The sequence below is a fragment of the Zootoca vivipara genome, chromosome 2 (assembly GCF_965207765.1).
Source record: "Zootoca vivipara chromosome 2, rZooViv2.hap1.1, whole genome shotgun sequence".
Taxonomy (NCBI): Eukaryota; Metazoa; Chordata; class Lepidosauria; order Squamata; family Lacertidae; genus Zootoca; species Zootoca vivipara.
In genome coordinates, this window is record NC_142584.1 from 87,506,940 (window position 1) to 87,523,946 (window position 17,007).

Genomic DNA, 17,007 nt, shown 5'->3' on the forward strand with positions numbered 1-17,007 from the left:
TCCTTGCTTGGAAAGCGGCAAAAATTCAGAGAAGTGCACATTTCGAAGTACGGCAATGTTCTGAAAAGTGCAAAGCAGGTAAGTTCACATTTAAAGGTGACTCTAATTGTATCCCACATTCTAATGTGACCAAAAGACAGAGTTTCAAGCACATGCCGCTCACCTATTATTGATTTCTCTTCTCTCTCAACTATGAGGTGACAAGCTGAAGGCTAAGTCCTGAGCTCCAGCCTTCCAAATCTGAGAGTGAAGGCATTGCCAGCATAACCCTTCTCCCCTTTCTGACTCTGCCCCTTCTGCATTGTATATTCCTTTCAGGAAAGACTTTTAAAAAACACCTTGAGTTGCTTGAATGCCAAGATACAACAGTGATGAAGACACGTTTCAAAAGGCTTCCATTTCTATACGTTTTATTTTTTCGAATACTTTATATTTAAGCATTTAGAAACATTTTTTCCATGTCTTGTCAGTTAATGTTAGGGGAAGTATTATATATTTTAAGATCCACAACTTAAAGAACATGACCATTTCTTTATTATTCACACTATACACATATAAACCACCTGTGCTGAGGTGATGGGCATAATTCTCCAAGTGCTATTTCACCTGCAGCCCCCATTAAAAGAAAAAGGGGGATGGATTGTCAGAGTTTGGTGAATTCTGTCCCCGTCAAACCGATTGCCCAGACTGTCCAATGAATAAGAACTATATGATTTGCCTTAAGACATCTTGCCAAGCTTATGCAATGGGTTACTTCACTGTGGTAGCATCCTTTGCAACACAAGTGCAATGGGATTACATGCAAATCTGATCATACAGTCACTTGATGCAGCTGACTTCACAGACTGCTATGTGGCAGAATGCTACAAAACCATGGATGCCATCTTTAAAATCCATTCTGAGGCATTATAGGAAGTCCAGCGTGCTTTAGATGAGGATATTGATCCTTTGACCCATGCTCCACCTCTCTTCAGCAGCGATGGAGAATCCGCAGCCTTCCAAATACTGTTTGACTACAATTCCCATCAGCCCAAACCAACCCTGTCAATGGTCAAAAATGATGATGGGACTAAGAATCAAACAACACCTGGAAAGTCACAGGTTTTCGGTGCATGTGTGTGTGTTGAAAACCCAAATACCATCCCTATAGATGTCTGCATTGGAGCTGTATTGGCACTTCAATGGGCTTCTTAATTTTTAAAAAAAAAGTATTAAGAGTGCTGCATTGATTTTAAAGTAATTATTTTTATACCAGGTGAAATCATATATAAAATTGTGGGGATTTTTCCTTCTTTTACCAGTGGCCACCTGCTAAGAAATGCTGTTTAAGTATCTATTTCCACATCAGCTACCATTGGCCAAACCAGCTGTGCATTTTATTTTTGCTCCAGATTTTAAGTACTCACATTGGAGGGGAGGGGTAAATAAATGAATATATTCACTGGTGCATTTACAGCCACAGGTAGGTGTCACATGTAAGCACTACTAAAATGAGTGCACCCCAAGCGAGTTCAGAGGCACACATTGTAATGGCTCTCGAGGAGGTATATATAGCTGCATCAATGGATTGCAGTTTTTATTTTCAACCCAGAAACTCACTGTGCATATATAACAAGCCCAATGGAGTTCTCCTGTGCTGCCCAAAAACGTTGTCCAAAACTAAATTTACTGGATAAGCTTATGCTTTGTACATACCTAGTTTCCATAAATTCGTTAAGCAGCCACACTGATTATATGTCTGAAAGCAAAATACACGCATCTAATATGTGTTATGTCTCAAATAAGAAGAATTAATTGAAATTATTTTCCAGTTCTTCACCTCAAGTAACTTCTGCTCCCACTGTATCCCGACAGATGCTTATAGCATATTGGCGATTGTTGCTGGACTAGTCCACCAAACGAACTATTTACAGAACTAGTAACGACAAATTGTTTCCATAGCTTCTGAGGGCTCTCTTGGTTATCTCTTATAAATGGGATTAATCTGAGTTATAGTCTCAGCTTTATAAAGACATGCAACCAATATTGGTCTTGATGCTAACCCCAAGCAAACGAATGATTAGGAACTAGATAGACTTTACATATTCTAACGTACTCTTAGCATAAGATCAATCCACATCTTGTTGGATGTGCCTTGGATAATAATAATTTATTATTTATACCCCGCCCATCTGGCTGGGTTTCCCCAGCCACTCTGGGCAGCTGCCAAAAGAAATATTAGAATACACTAATTTCTTAAAGATTAAAAGATTCCCTAAACAGGGCTGCCTTCAGATATCCTCTAAAAGTCTGGTAGTTGGTTTTCTTTTTGACATCTGGTGGGAGGGCGTTCCACAGGGCGGATGCCACTACCGAGAAGACCCTCTGTCTGGTTCCCTGTAGCTTGGCTTCTTGCAGCGAGGGAACTGCCAGAAGGCCCTCGGCACTGGACCTCAGTGTCCGGGCAGAGCGATGGAGGTGAGACGCTCCTTCAGGTATATAATGTTCACGATCACATGCTGTTTTCTTAACATCGTACTCTTTAGGCTGACGAGAGTCTCATCACAAACATTAGGCAGAATACTGTAAATAAAGATTCAGAAGGACTTGAAGGTCTCCATAGCTATAATAGGATCCAGTAAAGGTAAAGGACCGCTGGGTCCAGTCGCAGATGACTCTGGGGTTGCGGCGCTCATCTTGCTCTATAGGCCGAGGCAGCTGGCGTTTGTCCGCAGACAGCTTCCGGGTCATGTGGCCAGCATGACTAAGCCACTTCTGGTGAACCAGAGCAGCGCATGGAAACGCCGTTTACCTTCCCACCGGAGTGGTACCTATTAATCTACTTGCACTTTGACGTGCTTTCGAACTGCTAGGTTGGCAGGAGCAGGGACCGAGCAACGGGAGCTCACCCCGTCGCAGGGATTCGAACCGCCGACCTTCTGTTGGGCAAGCCCTAGGCTCAGTTGACATAATGCCCAGGTTCATTATTATTTCTAAGTCACCAAAGCATATGAGCAAGTGTGCTTATGCCAACATTTGAGCTCATCCTCCAGTTTCAATGAAGATAAACAGAAGGAGTGGAGTTCCAAGAGAGTCAAGAAACTGTTGAGCACAAACTCATCACTCCTTCCTGTCTCTTGGCTGTTGCAATAGAACTGCTCCACGTGGCAGATTTTTATAGGTATGAAACTGTGTAACGAATTAATTGGGGCCAGAAAAAGAATATACGTGACAGACTAACAACCAACACAAACCATTTATCCATCCCCATAAAGCCCATTGGAAACTAAGCGTAAGGCAAACACATTTTGTTTTAAAAACAGCTATAGCTATAGCTAGAATTATTTGAATGCCAGTTGCAATATACATCTATTTCAATCGCCCTGCACAAGCCATTATTACACCAATATCTTGAAGAACATGAAGACAAACAGTTTACTATAGTAATCTTAACAGTACTTGACTTGTAAACACAAGTTAATAAGCAGATCCCTTGCATCTGAGAAGTCCGTCATTACAACAAAGAAGAGAAATCTGGTTTATATATGTTTTCCACTTAGTTCTATTCTTTAAAGCCACTAACTTGGCTGGAGTTACTGTGGTGGTTTCGATCTATAAATATAACACTTTCATAACAAGAAAAGTATTGAGCCCCGACAGCAAAATTAAGAATTCTGCATGTTTCTAGAGACCCTTGATTAGTTATTGTAACATGCAGTCAATCAGTAATTGAACATTGGGGGCATTGGTTTCCAGAACATTAGTTTATATATCTCTAAGAATGAGCTAGAGCATACCATTCTCTAGATTTTGCCCTTATGTGTTTGCTCCCCTGTCATCATTTCCCACCTCATTTCCCAGGATAACATGATTGTAAATAGCCATAGTAGTCCAAAGCCACTATGAAGTGACTTTCTTCACTTGTCCCCCCCCCCCTTCCCTGTGTTTTTATCCCATTAATTCAAATCTGGATGGCATCAGAAAATGAAAACTTTGGTTTGAGAAACTTCATGCTGACTAAGGATGCTTGTTTTTACTACAAGTTGTACACAGCAGGTTGGCTGCATCCAGGATGAATGGTTGGCCTGTCAGCAAGGTCTCACACTCCAGGCAGGTAAAGTGTTGCTTGTGCCAGGTGAGGGCTTCGACTCGCTGGTAGTCCTCAGAAAATATTATCTGCGGAAGTAAACAACTCCATTTATCATGTCATTTTCTTCCTACAGCCAGCAAAGTCCTATAACTGCTTCATTATGAAAGCAACACACAAACAAAGCAGTGGACAAGCCAAACCACATATAAAGCAAAGCAGTGTTTGCATCATTACTATTTAGCAACACACCAAAAGAGGATATATCTCAGCATATATTCCTGCGTATAAGACTACTTTTTAACCCAGGGAAATCGTCTCAAAAGTTGGGGGTCGCCTTATACGCCGAGTTGTATTTCCCAAACTCTATATTTTAACTGGAAAAGTTGGGGGTCGTCTTATACGCCCAGTCGTCTTGTACGCCGGAATATACTACGGAAGTACCGTAGTTTGGCCTAGCTAATTCAAAGCTGTAGGGCATGTTTATATTCCGCTTTTGGTTTTTATAGAACCTCTGCTTATTTTTATTTTTTTAAACTGAAACAAAAAAGAGACCTGGTTTCAGTGATTTAAATATATTTCAAAACTTCACAACAGCTCATGGTTAGCGAAGAGAGAGGTTACCTATCAGCCCAGTTTCAGATAACAAGCTAAGGCAAATGCAAATCCAAAAGTCCCCAGAGCAAAAAGGATGAGGGAGGAGTAGAGTGGCTGAGAGATCATCTCCAAGAGCTTGCATGTTGGCATGGTCCTGGTAAGTCATAGTTTAGTTCACCATGTTAGGAAGATCAGACTATGAGTTGAATTCAACAGGTTGATTAGTAGTCTTTTGTGCAAGCAGAATGACTTCTGCTGTGCAATGGGACTTTCCCCTTCTTCTCTGCCCTCACCTGACCCCAACATCTATTCTAGGGTTTCCTCCAACCCTCTGGAGCAAACCTGGGATAGTGTGGGGCAGGAAAGTTCAGTTGTGCAAGCAGAAGTAATTCTACTCACACTTTTTTTAAAAAAGCTGGCCCACCACTCTATATTTCTGTACCTGGTAACAGGTTCCTCCTTGAGTAGTTATGGTTCTACCCGCATTCACCTGTTCCATTTTCTATTCCTCAAACCCACCAAAATCCCCACTCCCACCCAAAAAAGCACTAATATACAGTCATACCTCGGTTTAAGTATGCCTCAGTATGAGTATTTTCAGTTTAAGTACTCCGCGGACCTGTCTGGAACGGATTAATCCACTTTCCATTACTTTCAATGGGAAAGTTCGCTTCAGGTTAAGTACGGACTTCCGGAACCAATTACACTCATACCTCGGGTTAAGTACGCTTCAGGTTGAGTACTCTGCAGACCTGTCTGGAACACATTAATCCACTTTCCATTACTTTCAATGGGAAAGTTCGCTTCAGGTTAAGTACGGACTTCCGGAACCAATTACACTCATACCTCGGGTTAAGTACGCTTCAGGTTGAGTACTCTGCGGACCCGTCTGGAAGTACAGACTTCCGGAACCAATTGTGTTTGTAAACCGAGGTACCACTGTACTAGAGGCAAGTATTCATTTTGCATTTGGCCAAACACAATTCCTTGGAGCTGATAGTTTCTTATAAGCAGAGAAATTCAGAGCTGTGCAGGAAAAGAGACTTCCATTTCCCCAGCTGTCATACCTCATCGCAGGCCGCACAGCGTGGCCTTATGCTCTCACAGTAATGGCGCCCACACCAGATGGCCCCATTGTTCCAGAAGTAGATCAGATCCACAAGCGGTTCGGAACACTTGCAACACACAAAGCATGCAGGGTGCCACTGACGATCATAGCCTCCTCTGCTGGCATATACCACAGGGGATTCTGAAGGCAGCACCTGCTTGCAGAGGTCACAGAACTGAAAAAGAAATGAAGGCCATAATGAATTTTCATCCAGCCCTTTGCATGGAAGAGTAAAGCACCACTCAACTAATTCACAGCCAGAGGTACAATTTCATGCTCAGGCCAGCTTTTAGGATCTCATGCCTTAGGCCCTCCAAGTGGAAGCATTTAGATCAGCCACAGTGTCCAGGTTTAGTGTGTGCTGTAGCTCAACACATCAATCGGCACCACTGCATGGAGACTCTTCATGGCTCTGCTGCCAGAATTGGCAAGAGAACAGGACAACACTGGTCTGTGGTTATGGAGGGAGGGCAAAGTGTGTTGATGTGCCTTAAGGGTATTTCAGCAAGTATTACAATTGGAACTCAATTGCAAAACAAAAAAACCTGAACAGAGCAAAATGTAGGCTACAATGAAGTCTTTCTCTCTTCTGGGTCATGTTAAGGCATCACAGAAATACAGGTGAAACTCGGAAAATTAGAATATCGTCGAAAAGTGCATTTATTTCAGTAACGCAATTTAAAAGGTGAAACCAATATATGAGATAGATGCATGACATGCAAAGCAAGATATGTCAAGCCTTTATTTGTTGTAATTGTAATTATTTGTTGTTAGGCAGGTCAAGTATAAATGGAATGCAATCAATGAAATGTAATAGTGATGTTTATTTTTGTTTATTTTTGTATTATTGTAACTATTTGTTTTATTACTGTGGAATTTCCAAAAGAAAGCATTTGTAAAAAATAAAATTAAAAAGTTGCATTACTGAAATAAATGCACTTTTCGACGATATTCTAATTTTCCGAGTTTCACCTGTACATTTAAAAATAATAAAATACTAATCGTTCTTTACTGCAAGAACGATCTTCAGGAATTAGATTCATATTTGTAATATTTATTTGTTTTATTAATTCTACTGTTATCTCCTGTGATGGATTACAATGCAGATAGCAAGCTATATAGCAGACAGTCTGCTTTAAAAAATAGTAGGGATATGAAACAAAACAGTATTCTGTAGAGTTGGAAAAGGTTCTGAAAAGGGGATGATAAACAGGATGGAGCCGCTTTGAGGGAAGTTTACAACATTTGGGGCTTCTTAGCTTACAGAAAACACAATACAAGTGTATAAAATCAGCCAGAGAAAGTGGATAGAGGAAAGCTTTTGTTTCTTTCATAACACCAGAACTCAGGGATATCCAATGAATGTTAGAAGTTCCAGGACAAACAAAAGTAAGTATTTCTTCACCTATCAAAACTTATTTACCTATTAACTTCTACTTGTTAATAGCTGCAAGAATGTTATTGGATTGAAAATGGAAAGTTACATATACCCTCCCTGGAAACAGTGGCTTAATAAAGTTTGAGATTTGGCTGAAGCAGCAAAAATAACACCTCATTTATGAGTGCAAAGTGAATATAGAAACAAATTCTAGAAAAATAGTTGCACTTTACACAACATGGCAAAGGAAATTGTTACTTCCTGCGAAAGTAAAATTCAAGTGGGTCTTTGTTTTTGTTTGTAAGTAACATTGTAGTTTCATGTTAATATTATGCTCCCCACAGGCACTTGGCTGGCCACTATGAGAAGAGGATGCTTGACTAGATATCTCTTCTCATGTTCTTATTTTAACAAAATCTTATTAGGATTTTTAATCCTGTTTCTTAGCAAATATTGCCAAGCAATTTTTTAGCAGCATTCGTGAAGTCTTGTACAGCTGTTGTTCAACAGGGCTTGTGTGATCATGGGAACCTCCCAAGCTAACTGTGGCCTAAGACACCCCCTGCCCTTCTTTTTAGCTTCGCATAATTATTTAATGACGGAGGTTGAAGGCTCCAGGGGAAAGATTCAGCAAACTAAGTTGACATTCAAATATAAATCCTACCGATCACCTTAAATTATTGAATTATTACATTATTTGTTTCAGCCTTTTATAGTCTTAGGCTGCAATCTTAATTCTTCGCTAGCCATGGCAGCAAAAAAACATTTTCGGTTTTCTATTGGCTACTGATTGGGGGACGGATGGATGCTGGTGACGTGGCAGCTTTTGCCTGCTCACTGCAGACTCATCGGGGTGCCCCTCACCCTGCTGGTGGAACTGGACAGCTTCTACTCCACTGAAGACCCCTCTAGCATAGCAGATTCAGAGTTTGGTTTGCTCTGCCCATTATGAACTTTCCTCCATGCAAGTAATAAATAACAACAACAACAACAACAATAATTTATTATTTATCCCCGCCCATCTGGCTGGGTTTCCCTAGACACTCAAAGAACAATTTTAAAAAGTACAATTAAACATTACAGTGGAACCTCGGTTTATGAACACCTCGGTTTACGAATTTTCGGTTTACGAACGCCGCGGACCCATCTGGAACGGACTAATTCACTTTCCATTACTTTCAATGGGAAAGTTCGCTTCAGTTTATGAACGCTTCCGTTTATGAACAGACTTCCGGAACCAATTGTGTTCATAAACTGAGGTACCACTGTATATGGTTAAGAGTTGAGGGTGCTCTAGTTTGATCTTAGAAGGCATGCAGAAGAAAAAAATTGCCTCTTTTTGATGTAAGGCTAGTTTGTCTGTTTTTAAGTTTCTGCTATTGCAACTGTAAGGAAAGGCTGCTGTTGGCCTCTGAGTATCCATGGTGAGAACTTATTTTCAATATGTGGCTTATCACATTGCATGCCAATGAATATTTCCTTAGTTAATACTGACAGCTTTTTATTTCCATTTCCACTGAAATAAAATAAAACAAAAACAGCTTCCCCACAGAATCCCTCTCTTAAGCACACAAACCACTCCTTTCCTGTGAAGGGAAGCTTTGGCATCAGTGGAATATTTGTGTTCCAGCCCCAAGCTGAATCTCAAGAAAAGGACTCGGAAAGCCAAGACTTGTACATGGATTTCCCTAAACTCTTTGAAGACTGCAGTCTTTAGCCTCTTTCCTTTATTACGAGCTTGCTATGCAAGTTGACCACGTCACTGAAGGCCTACGGAGAGATGTTTTGCACTGGCGGGGAGAGCTTTGCTGACTGCGGGAGGTTTAAAACGAGACTCCAAGCGGTAGTCACTGTGTGTTCAGTCTTAGACACTTACACAAAGTTGTGAGAGGTCCGGACTGAGAAGAGGCCTCCCTCTACTTGCTTCTGGCAGCTTAGCCTGTTTCCTGCCAGTCAAGTGACACAGCCATCACTTCACCAGTGCAGACCTCCCTGTTTCTGTCCACTCAATGTGCATGTGGAAGGCCTGCTTGCAGTATCCCTGCCAGTGGAGTTGGGTGGAAAGCCCTGACACACGGCATTCTGAAGAAGGGGGTGAGCTGAGGAAAGGGATGAGCATCCATTGGATCCTCAGGCTGCTTTCACAGCCGGCATCGGAAATGATCACAGTGCCAGTATTGGAGTTGGTGCAGAGATCAGGACGCCATTGATCTCCTCCTCCTGTTGCTGCTGCTACAAGTGACTAGGTTTGCCATATTTCAAAAAGTGAAATATGCCGGCATGGGCTGCCACACACCTGGATTTTCCCGGACGTTTTGCCGATTTCTGCCGGACACTGCTTCTGACTGCAGAATTCCGGGTACGTCCGTACGTATGGCAACCCTACAAGGGACCAGACTGGGGATGTTGCTCTGCAGTGGCAGCAACAGAAATTTTTGATTGCTTTGGCCCTTGGTTTAATTGTATAGACAGGGCTGGATTTAGGTTTGATGAGGCCCTAAGCTGCTGAAGCTAATGGGGCCCTTTATATGTCCAGCTGTCCTTTGTCAACAACAAATTGTCGCTGTTTTTTGTGTTGACTATATGCTATATGGTAATTTATGGACCTAATAGGTATCTAAAGCCATTTGCACATAACAAAATATGTATTTTACCAAAGTAATTGTTGAACTGAAATACAACTAAGAAGAAGTATATTAATAGTGCAATACAATTAAGAAGAAATATCTCAATAGTGAAATAGTTATTAAGTTCTAACTTATATTTTGGAAATGTACATCCAGTTCCCCCCTTTAAATTGTTGGGGGGGGGGTCCGCAAGAGAGTGGGGCTATAGCTTGTTTAGCTTATACATAAATCCAGCACTGGCTAAAACTGTTTTAGTCTTAGGGTACTGCTTCTTTCTTTGAGAACCCAATGCAGAATTAGCAGTTTTGCACCTAATTATTTACAAATATGCCAGCAAATGTTATATAGGATGCTGGAAGACTCCATCCAAACTTGTATCACCATCCCAGGGTTTGTCTTATTCAGGCATCCCCAAACTTCGGCGCTCCAGATGTTTTGGACTACAATTCCCATCTTCCCCAGCCACTGGTCCTGTTAGCTAGGGATCATGGGAGTTGTAGGCCAAAACATCTGGAGGGCCATAGTTTGGGGATGCCTGGTCTTATCTCTCAGAGAAGTAGGGAACATGCAAGTATGTATAGCAAAAAAATTTTTTAACAGGAGGATCAAAACCTCTACATGCAAAAGGACCACATTCAATGTGTCATAGAAAAGGGTTGTTATTGCACTGAAGGAAACTAGTCTATAAACAATGTTTTGTGGCTTTGCATTTTCTCACTTACTGCTTCATAATGGCAGCCTGGCACAGCAAAGTGCTGGCATATCACACATAATTCAATTTTCCCTGAGAATTATAGAGTAGATGTGTAATTGCTTTTTAAAAAAATAAAAAATCAAGATAATCAGATAAAAATTATAGGGATTTCAGCAGTGTGATGATATGCTTACTGCCAAGTATCTGGATGTATTCTAAACAATTTGAACATGGAAGAAGTTCTAAAAAGTAGGGTTTTTTTTTAAAGAGAACACCAGGAACCTGCAGTTGTAAACCAAAGTGAGAAGCAATCACTTTGCATTGTACTTTGTTTTAAATTCTACAAGATTTTATCAAGATCCTAACACTTGTTGATTGAATAGCCTGAGGACAATCTATCTATCTAGCCACCCACCCACAGCCCTTAACACGGGTGCCATTTTGCTAATCCAAACAAAAGCTTAAATGTTCCATTTTTTGGAATGTCAGAACCTTCCATGGAATTTTGCAGAGCAGCCCCATAGTTTAGCAGTCTCACTACATCTGCACAAATGGAGCTTTTGTAATTGCTTTTCAAAGAATTTAGCTTCTCCACTGGTGCCCAAAGGAAAAAAAAAATACTGTAAAGCATTAAATTCTTCTGGAGAATAAACACCACAGGTATGTATTTACTTGGAGAGATGAACTTGCAGTCAAAATAAACCTCCCTTGCCAAGATGGTTTTTACAAATGCCTTTAAGCGGAAGTCTTAGCCTTCAGAGAGGAAGGGTGGTGTGTATTTTCTTCTTCTAGAAGGGGTAACAAAAATCATTCCCAGACTGAGTCACTGCAACATGGTAGAGCAGTGAACTTGCAAAGGGTTTTCACTGTTTGTAACATTCCCCCTTCTGACAGCTTGCCCTCTACAACCCCCCACCTACCCTTGAGCAGAGACTAAGACACTATCAGATATGGGGACCTTTCAGAGTCAATATCTACATTTCACTACTGCTACAGAGCATAGGACAAGAAGGGGGGAAAAGAAAGGAGCTCATACCTGCAAACCCCACCCCCAAGCCCACCTTTTCACAGTCCTCAACCCACTTCTGTCCAGCCCATTCCTCAATCTGTTTCTCTCTCCACCTATTCAGCTTACCACCTCACCCAATTCACACATCCATGACATTGACACCAGTTTGGAAGAATGGATAATCAAGATCAGGCATCCCCAAACTGCGGCCCTCCAGATGTTTTGGCCTACAACTCCCATGGTCCCTACTTAACAGGAGCAGTGGTCGGGGAAGATGGGAATTGTAGTCCAAAACATCTGGAGGGCCGAAGTTTGGGGGTGCCTGATCAAGATGATAGAGAAAACATAGGCAAACTCGGCCCTCCAGCTGTTTTGGGACCACAACTCCCATTATTTCTGACCACTGGTCCTGTTAGCTAGGGATGATGGGAGTCGTAGTCCCAAAACACCTGGAGGGCTGAGTTTGCCTATGCCTGTGATAGACTATGCCGAAATGGCAAAGCTTACCGTGAGGATCAGGCAACAAGACGAGAAGAAATTCTTACAAGATTGGGTAAAATTTATAGAATATGTTAAAGAACACTGTAAATGTGTCAAAACATTAGCAGGGTTGTTGTAACATTTACGATGTGTTAAATATGGACAACGTATTTATGATTAAGATTTGAAAATTACAGAGGAAGAATAATGATATACAAAATGATGAATGATTGAATTACGAAGCCACGGCGCGGGGGAGGAAGTCAAACACGATGAAATTGGTGTATAATTGAATGTAAAAGTGTTGTCATTTTAAAAAATTCTAGGAAAATAAAAATATTTTTAAAAAGACATCGCCACCAGTTTGTTACAAAGGTTTTTTCAGAAGAAGCTCCAAAATTAGTAAGTTTGTGAGCATGACGGCCTCGTGAACTCAGGGACTAAGATTTTCAAGATTACTTGGGAGTCTATAGCGAAAAATACACTTAGGTTGTTTTAAGCACTTCTGGCAGACAGATGGTTTTCTTTCATTAAACCACATTTGGCCAAACATAGAAATATGCTCCATTCCTTCCTATGCAGCTCCATGTACTACGTGTCCTGATTATATGCCTCCAGGGAAGCCTTTGCATACTTACCAATTCCTGCCCTTTAGGCATGTCACCCAGGGTTCCATTGGTAGAAACAACCTCTTTACTTGCCGGAATGCCTTTATCAGGTTGTTTCCCATCGTCTTTGGCAGTTCCTCCATGACCTGGCAGTGCAACTTCCCCGACGCCAAGAACACCATCTTTGTATTTCTTCACGAAGTCCTCCATCAACTTTATTTCACTCTCCGAAAGGCCCCGGCAGTGGGAAGGATCCTGGTCATAAATAGGAAGCTGTCTCATCAACCTCCTGCGACGATAATAAGCACCTTCTGTACCAGCCACTGGCTGCATTTCTTTTGAAATCAGTTCCATGTACTGGGTAGCCTGATTTACGTGGAAGAAATAGAGAGAGACAAGATAATAATGATACCTTTTATTGTCAATGTACAACCTGTGTACAAGGAAATTAACCGAGCCTCCCCCCCCCCACAAACCCTCAATCTCATTGCACTCTGTGTGCTTGTTGCACAACACACCAACCCCAGAAGTCAGTTGCACTATTTTATTTTCCATTCAGCAGCCTAACAGCCCACGGATGGAAACTGTTTTGTAGCCTGTTGGTACGACTGATTATACTTCTATATCTCCTGCCCGAGGGTAGAAGATTAAAGAGGTGCTGGCCGGGGTGTGAATCGTCCCTGGGAATTCTTCTCACTCTCCTAAGGCAACGATCCCTAGCGGGCTCAGGGGACAGCCTATGATATCATGTGCTGTGTTCACCACCCCCTGTAAAGACTTTCTGTCCATGGCTGTCACGCCAACGTACCACACTGTGATACAATATGAAAGGACACTTTCTATTATGGACTGGTAGAAAGAGGTCATCAATTGTTGTTTAACATTGTTCTTTCGCAAAACCCTGAGAAAATGGAGTCTCTGTTGGGCCTTCCTAACCATAGAATCATAGAATTATAGAATCATAGAGTTGGAAGAGATCACAAGGGCCATCCAGTCCAACCCCCTGCCAAGCAGGAAACACCATCAAAGCATTCTTGACATATGCCTGTCAAGCCTCTGCTTAAAGACCTCCAAAGAAGAAGACTCCACCACACACCTTGGTAGCAAATTCCACCTGCCTAATGTTTAGGTGGAATCTTCTTTCCTGTAGTTTGAATCCATTGCTCAATATAACTTGAGTTATATTGTTTTTCCAAGTGAGGTCTTCATTAAGGTAAACTCCCAGGAATTTAAAGGAAGAGACTCTCTCCACACAACCCCCCTGATATACAACGGGGTTAGTTCCCCTCTCTTCCTCCAAAAGTCCAACACCATCTCCTTTGTCTTGCTAATATTTAGGTGCAAGTTATTCTCTAAGCACCATGTAGATACTTTTTGAACCTCCCCCCTGTACGCTGATTCATCTCCACCTGTGAATGCATCAAGTGGCATATAGACACCAGAAGGAACGAGAATGCCAAAGGCTGTCCGTCTCTGTGACTTTGTCCACCATTTTCCTAGGGAAGCCACTCTCCACACAACACAGCAGATGACACAAATCTTTGGGGTTTCTCCCTTGCATTCAGTAGCAAAGGTTGAGGTTGGGAGGCTGCAGAGTCACTGCTGCTTACTGGGAGAGTGCGAGGGGCAAGGTGGTGGGGAGGGCAGTTGTGGGCAAATGTGCTGGCTCCCCCATTGGCTCCCCCACCTTACCACTCCCATAGCCGAGAGGTCAGGCAAACGATGCCACCAACACCACCTGTGTCATCTGCTACTGCTTGCATCCCAAATGGCAGCACTGACAACCAGTAAGGACTTCCCCAGTGGTTCCACACCTTATGTGAGTTTTGTGCAGCCAAAATGTATGCAGGCCCGTCCTAGCCATAGAGGCTAGTGGCGCGGAGAACCACGGCGCCGGGCGCTGGAGGGCGCCAAGTGAGCGCAGGGTTCCAGCAATCTGGCCAGGACTGCGCTCCTTCTCCAAGGACTCCGCGCTGCGCCTCCTTCTCGTTTCCCCAGTGCTGGGTTCCGCTCAGTCGAGCTTCGCCACCAGCGCAGCTCTTAGCAGCTCTTAGCCCAAGCAGCTCTTAATGGTCCCGCGGTGTGCACGCTGGTGGCGAAGCTTGACTGAGCGGAACCCAGCGCTGGGGAAACGAGAAGGAGGCGCAGCGCGGAGTCCTCAGAGGTGGCCTCCTGCTGCTGCCGCGGTCTGCTTGGCACTCCCAGGTTCTTGCGAGAGGCTCTGGAGGGGGGCACTGGAGGGACCTTAGTGCCCAGGCGCTGGATGGGCTTAAGACGGCCCTGAATGTATGTCAAGTTTAGTCAAGTCAGGAGCATCCTTTCATGATGCAATACAGAGCATGCAGCAGAGATACTGTATCACAGGGGAGGGAAATGTATAGCCTCCCAGGTGTTGTTGGCCCACAAATCCTGTTTTTCCTGAGACTTTGGCAATGCTGGTTGGGGCTGATGGGAGTCGAAGCCCAACAACATCCAGAAGGCCACAGGTTCTCAATCCTTGCTGTATCATGTCAAAGGTTTTTCACATTTTCAAATATTTTTTGAAGCATTTCCCCAAGTATTTATATACTGTTCTTCAGCAAAATTGCTGGTTTTATACAATTAAGTTGCCAAAAAGAACAAAACACACAAGACAACTGGCGGATAAAAAACAGGTCCACAAAAATTTGAACACAACTATGCTGTACATGTCAAAATTCCAGCAGTTTTACTCTGAAGCTTCTAGACCAACTTCAAAAGGCAGCTCCATGTATAACATATCAGGGCCCAACTGAGAGGTCACTGGGGCACAGTTATGCCTTATCAGGATTTCTAGTCACATAAGTTGACTATGAAGCAAACAGGAATATAATCAGCCTGCAGACATGCGGAAGGTCAGGAACTGAGTGGGCAGAGACATTGGGGTGTGACTCATGCGAACATTTGTATTCAGCTGAATGCCTGAACACAAGTCTTGTCTACATCCTTGGACCACAGAAACTGTAACCCACCCCATAAAATCAGACCCAGTGATACTGTTAACATTCTCAGACACTGCTGCAAATGAGGCATCAAGGTCTAAGCAAATATATGAGCAACATTATCTTTTAAGGCGTCTCGTAAAGTCATCCCAACAGGCCCCCTGAGGGTTTTGGGATGATTCCTTGTGAGGAGGATTGGGCCTAGTCTTGAACCACTCAGAACAGATATGCAATAGATATCTATATCCATTCTTCTTTTTCTTTGGCGATCACTAGTAGCCGAGTAAGATTGTCTCCCATAAACATGGTATTAACAATGAATCCGTAAGTGACTGTGGAGGCCAATTCTGGATCCACACGTCCTTCCACAGTGGGGACATTGGTTTCCAGGCGGGAGTTGATCATGGTATGGATTTGCCAAGTGTGCCTTCCTCTTTCCTCTTAGCACGTTTCTCCCTTGTGTCCTGAGTTCTTCAATCTCTCTCTCTCGTCAGGGTTTCCTTTTCACTGCTTTTGGCCTGGTAAAACATACCTTGCTTCTGCTAGATAGGGTAGGGCACAGATGCCCCATCTCTGCCCCACTCCAGCCTAAGTTTGATTGACATCCCAGAAACACAACAGATTAAGAAAGAGCCCCAGCACACATCAGGTGTCACAAAAACCAAAGGCACAAGTCCAAAACTTCAATCTCCCTTAACCTTTTTGGCACCCCTAGTGTCTAGCAAATATTAAGTATGTGCCTGGAGACATGCTTCCTATTTATGAAAGATTACATTCAAGTGGTTGCCAAAATTTAGCTGGCTAAAAGCCATGGAAAGGCAAGCTTGTTAACAGTTAACCACCAGCTGCAATGCCTTATAAACCCCCATGTAGCACACAAACAGCACTTGGGCGAGATGTTAATGATTCTAATTCAGTGCTCGGGGTGGGGTGGGGGAAACAAAAAGAAAAATTAAGCAGGGTTGTATACAGCCTGGAAGGTCTTCCATTTTCCCTTCTGTAAAGTCATTAGTTAACCCAAGTAAGCTAATTTATAAATCAATCCTTCGTTGAGTTTACACCTCTGAACACTGCCCCCTCCCCCGCAATCTCTACTCCTTTTTTGAGTGGCAAACAAGAGAGCTGGTGGCAGGGGGTGGCCACCAAGTTCAGTGGCCAGTAGCCAACTCATTTTATTACTCAAGCACACAGTCCAATGCTATTCGGGGGGAAAATGAGAAAAGTCTGCACTTTATTTGGAGACTTGTGTTTCAAATCCGACATAAAGTAATTTGTAAGTAATTGAGTTAGCCATTGGCTTGTAATTCATAGCTGGAGACAAAAGGCTGGTCTCATTCAAGATTAACATTTGCAAAAAGGATGCTGAGAACTTTCAGTGCAGTTAATCTCTTTATGGAACAGAGTTTAGGAGAGAGAGAGATATATTCTCCAACAGGGAGCTTTTCCCTCTTGCAGCGTGACTTGCTCATAGGCAGCCAAG

The 17,007-nt window shown here is 42.7% G+C and overlaps 1 protein-coding gene across 1 annotated transcript in view; it reads right to left on the bottom strand.

Moving 5' to 3' along the window:
* Positions 1 to 393: 393 nt before the first annotated feature.
* The window catches only part of LMCD1 (LIM and cysteine rich domains 1), a 58,956-nt gene continuing 42,342 nt past the window's right edge, over positions 394 to 17,007 (bottom strand). Inside the window, exons 4-6 of the mRNA XM_035106584.3 lie at positions 12,598 to 12,933; positions 5,731 to 5,946; positions 394 to 4,155 (exon numbers count right to left, since the gene is read on the bottom strand). Coding sequence (XP_034962475.3) covers positions 3,997 to 4,155; positions 5,731 to 5,946; positions 12,598 to 12,933 — 711 coding nt within the window. The 3' untranslated portion in view covers positions 394 to 3,996. The remainder of the gene's footprint in view (positions 4,156 to 5,730; positions 5,947 to 12,597; positions 12,934 to 17,007) is intronic.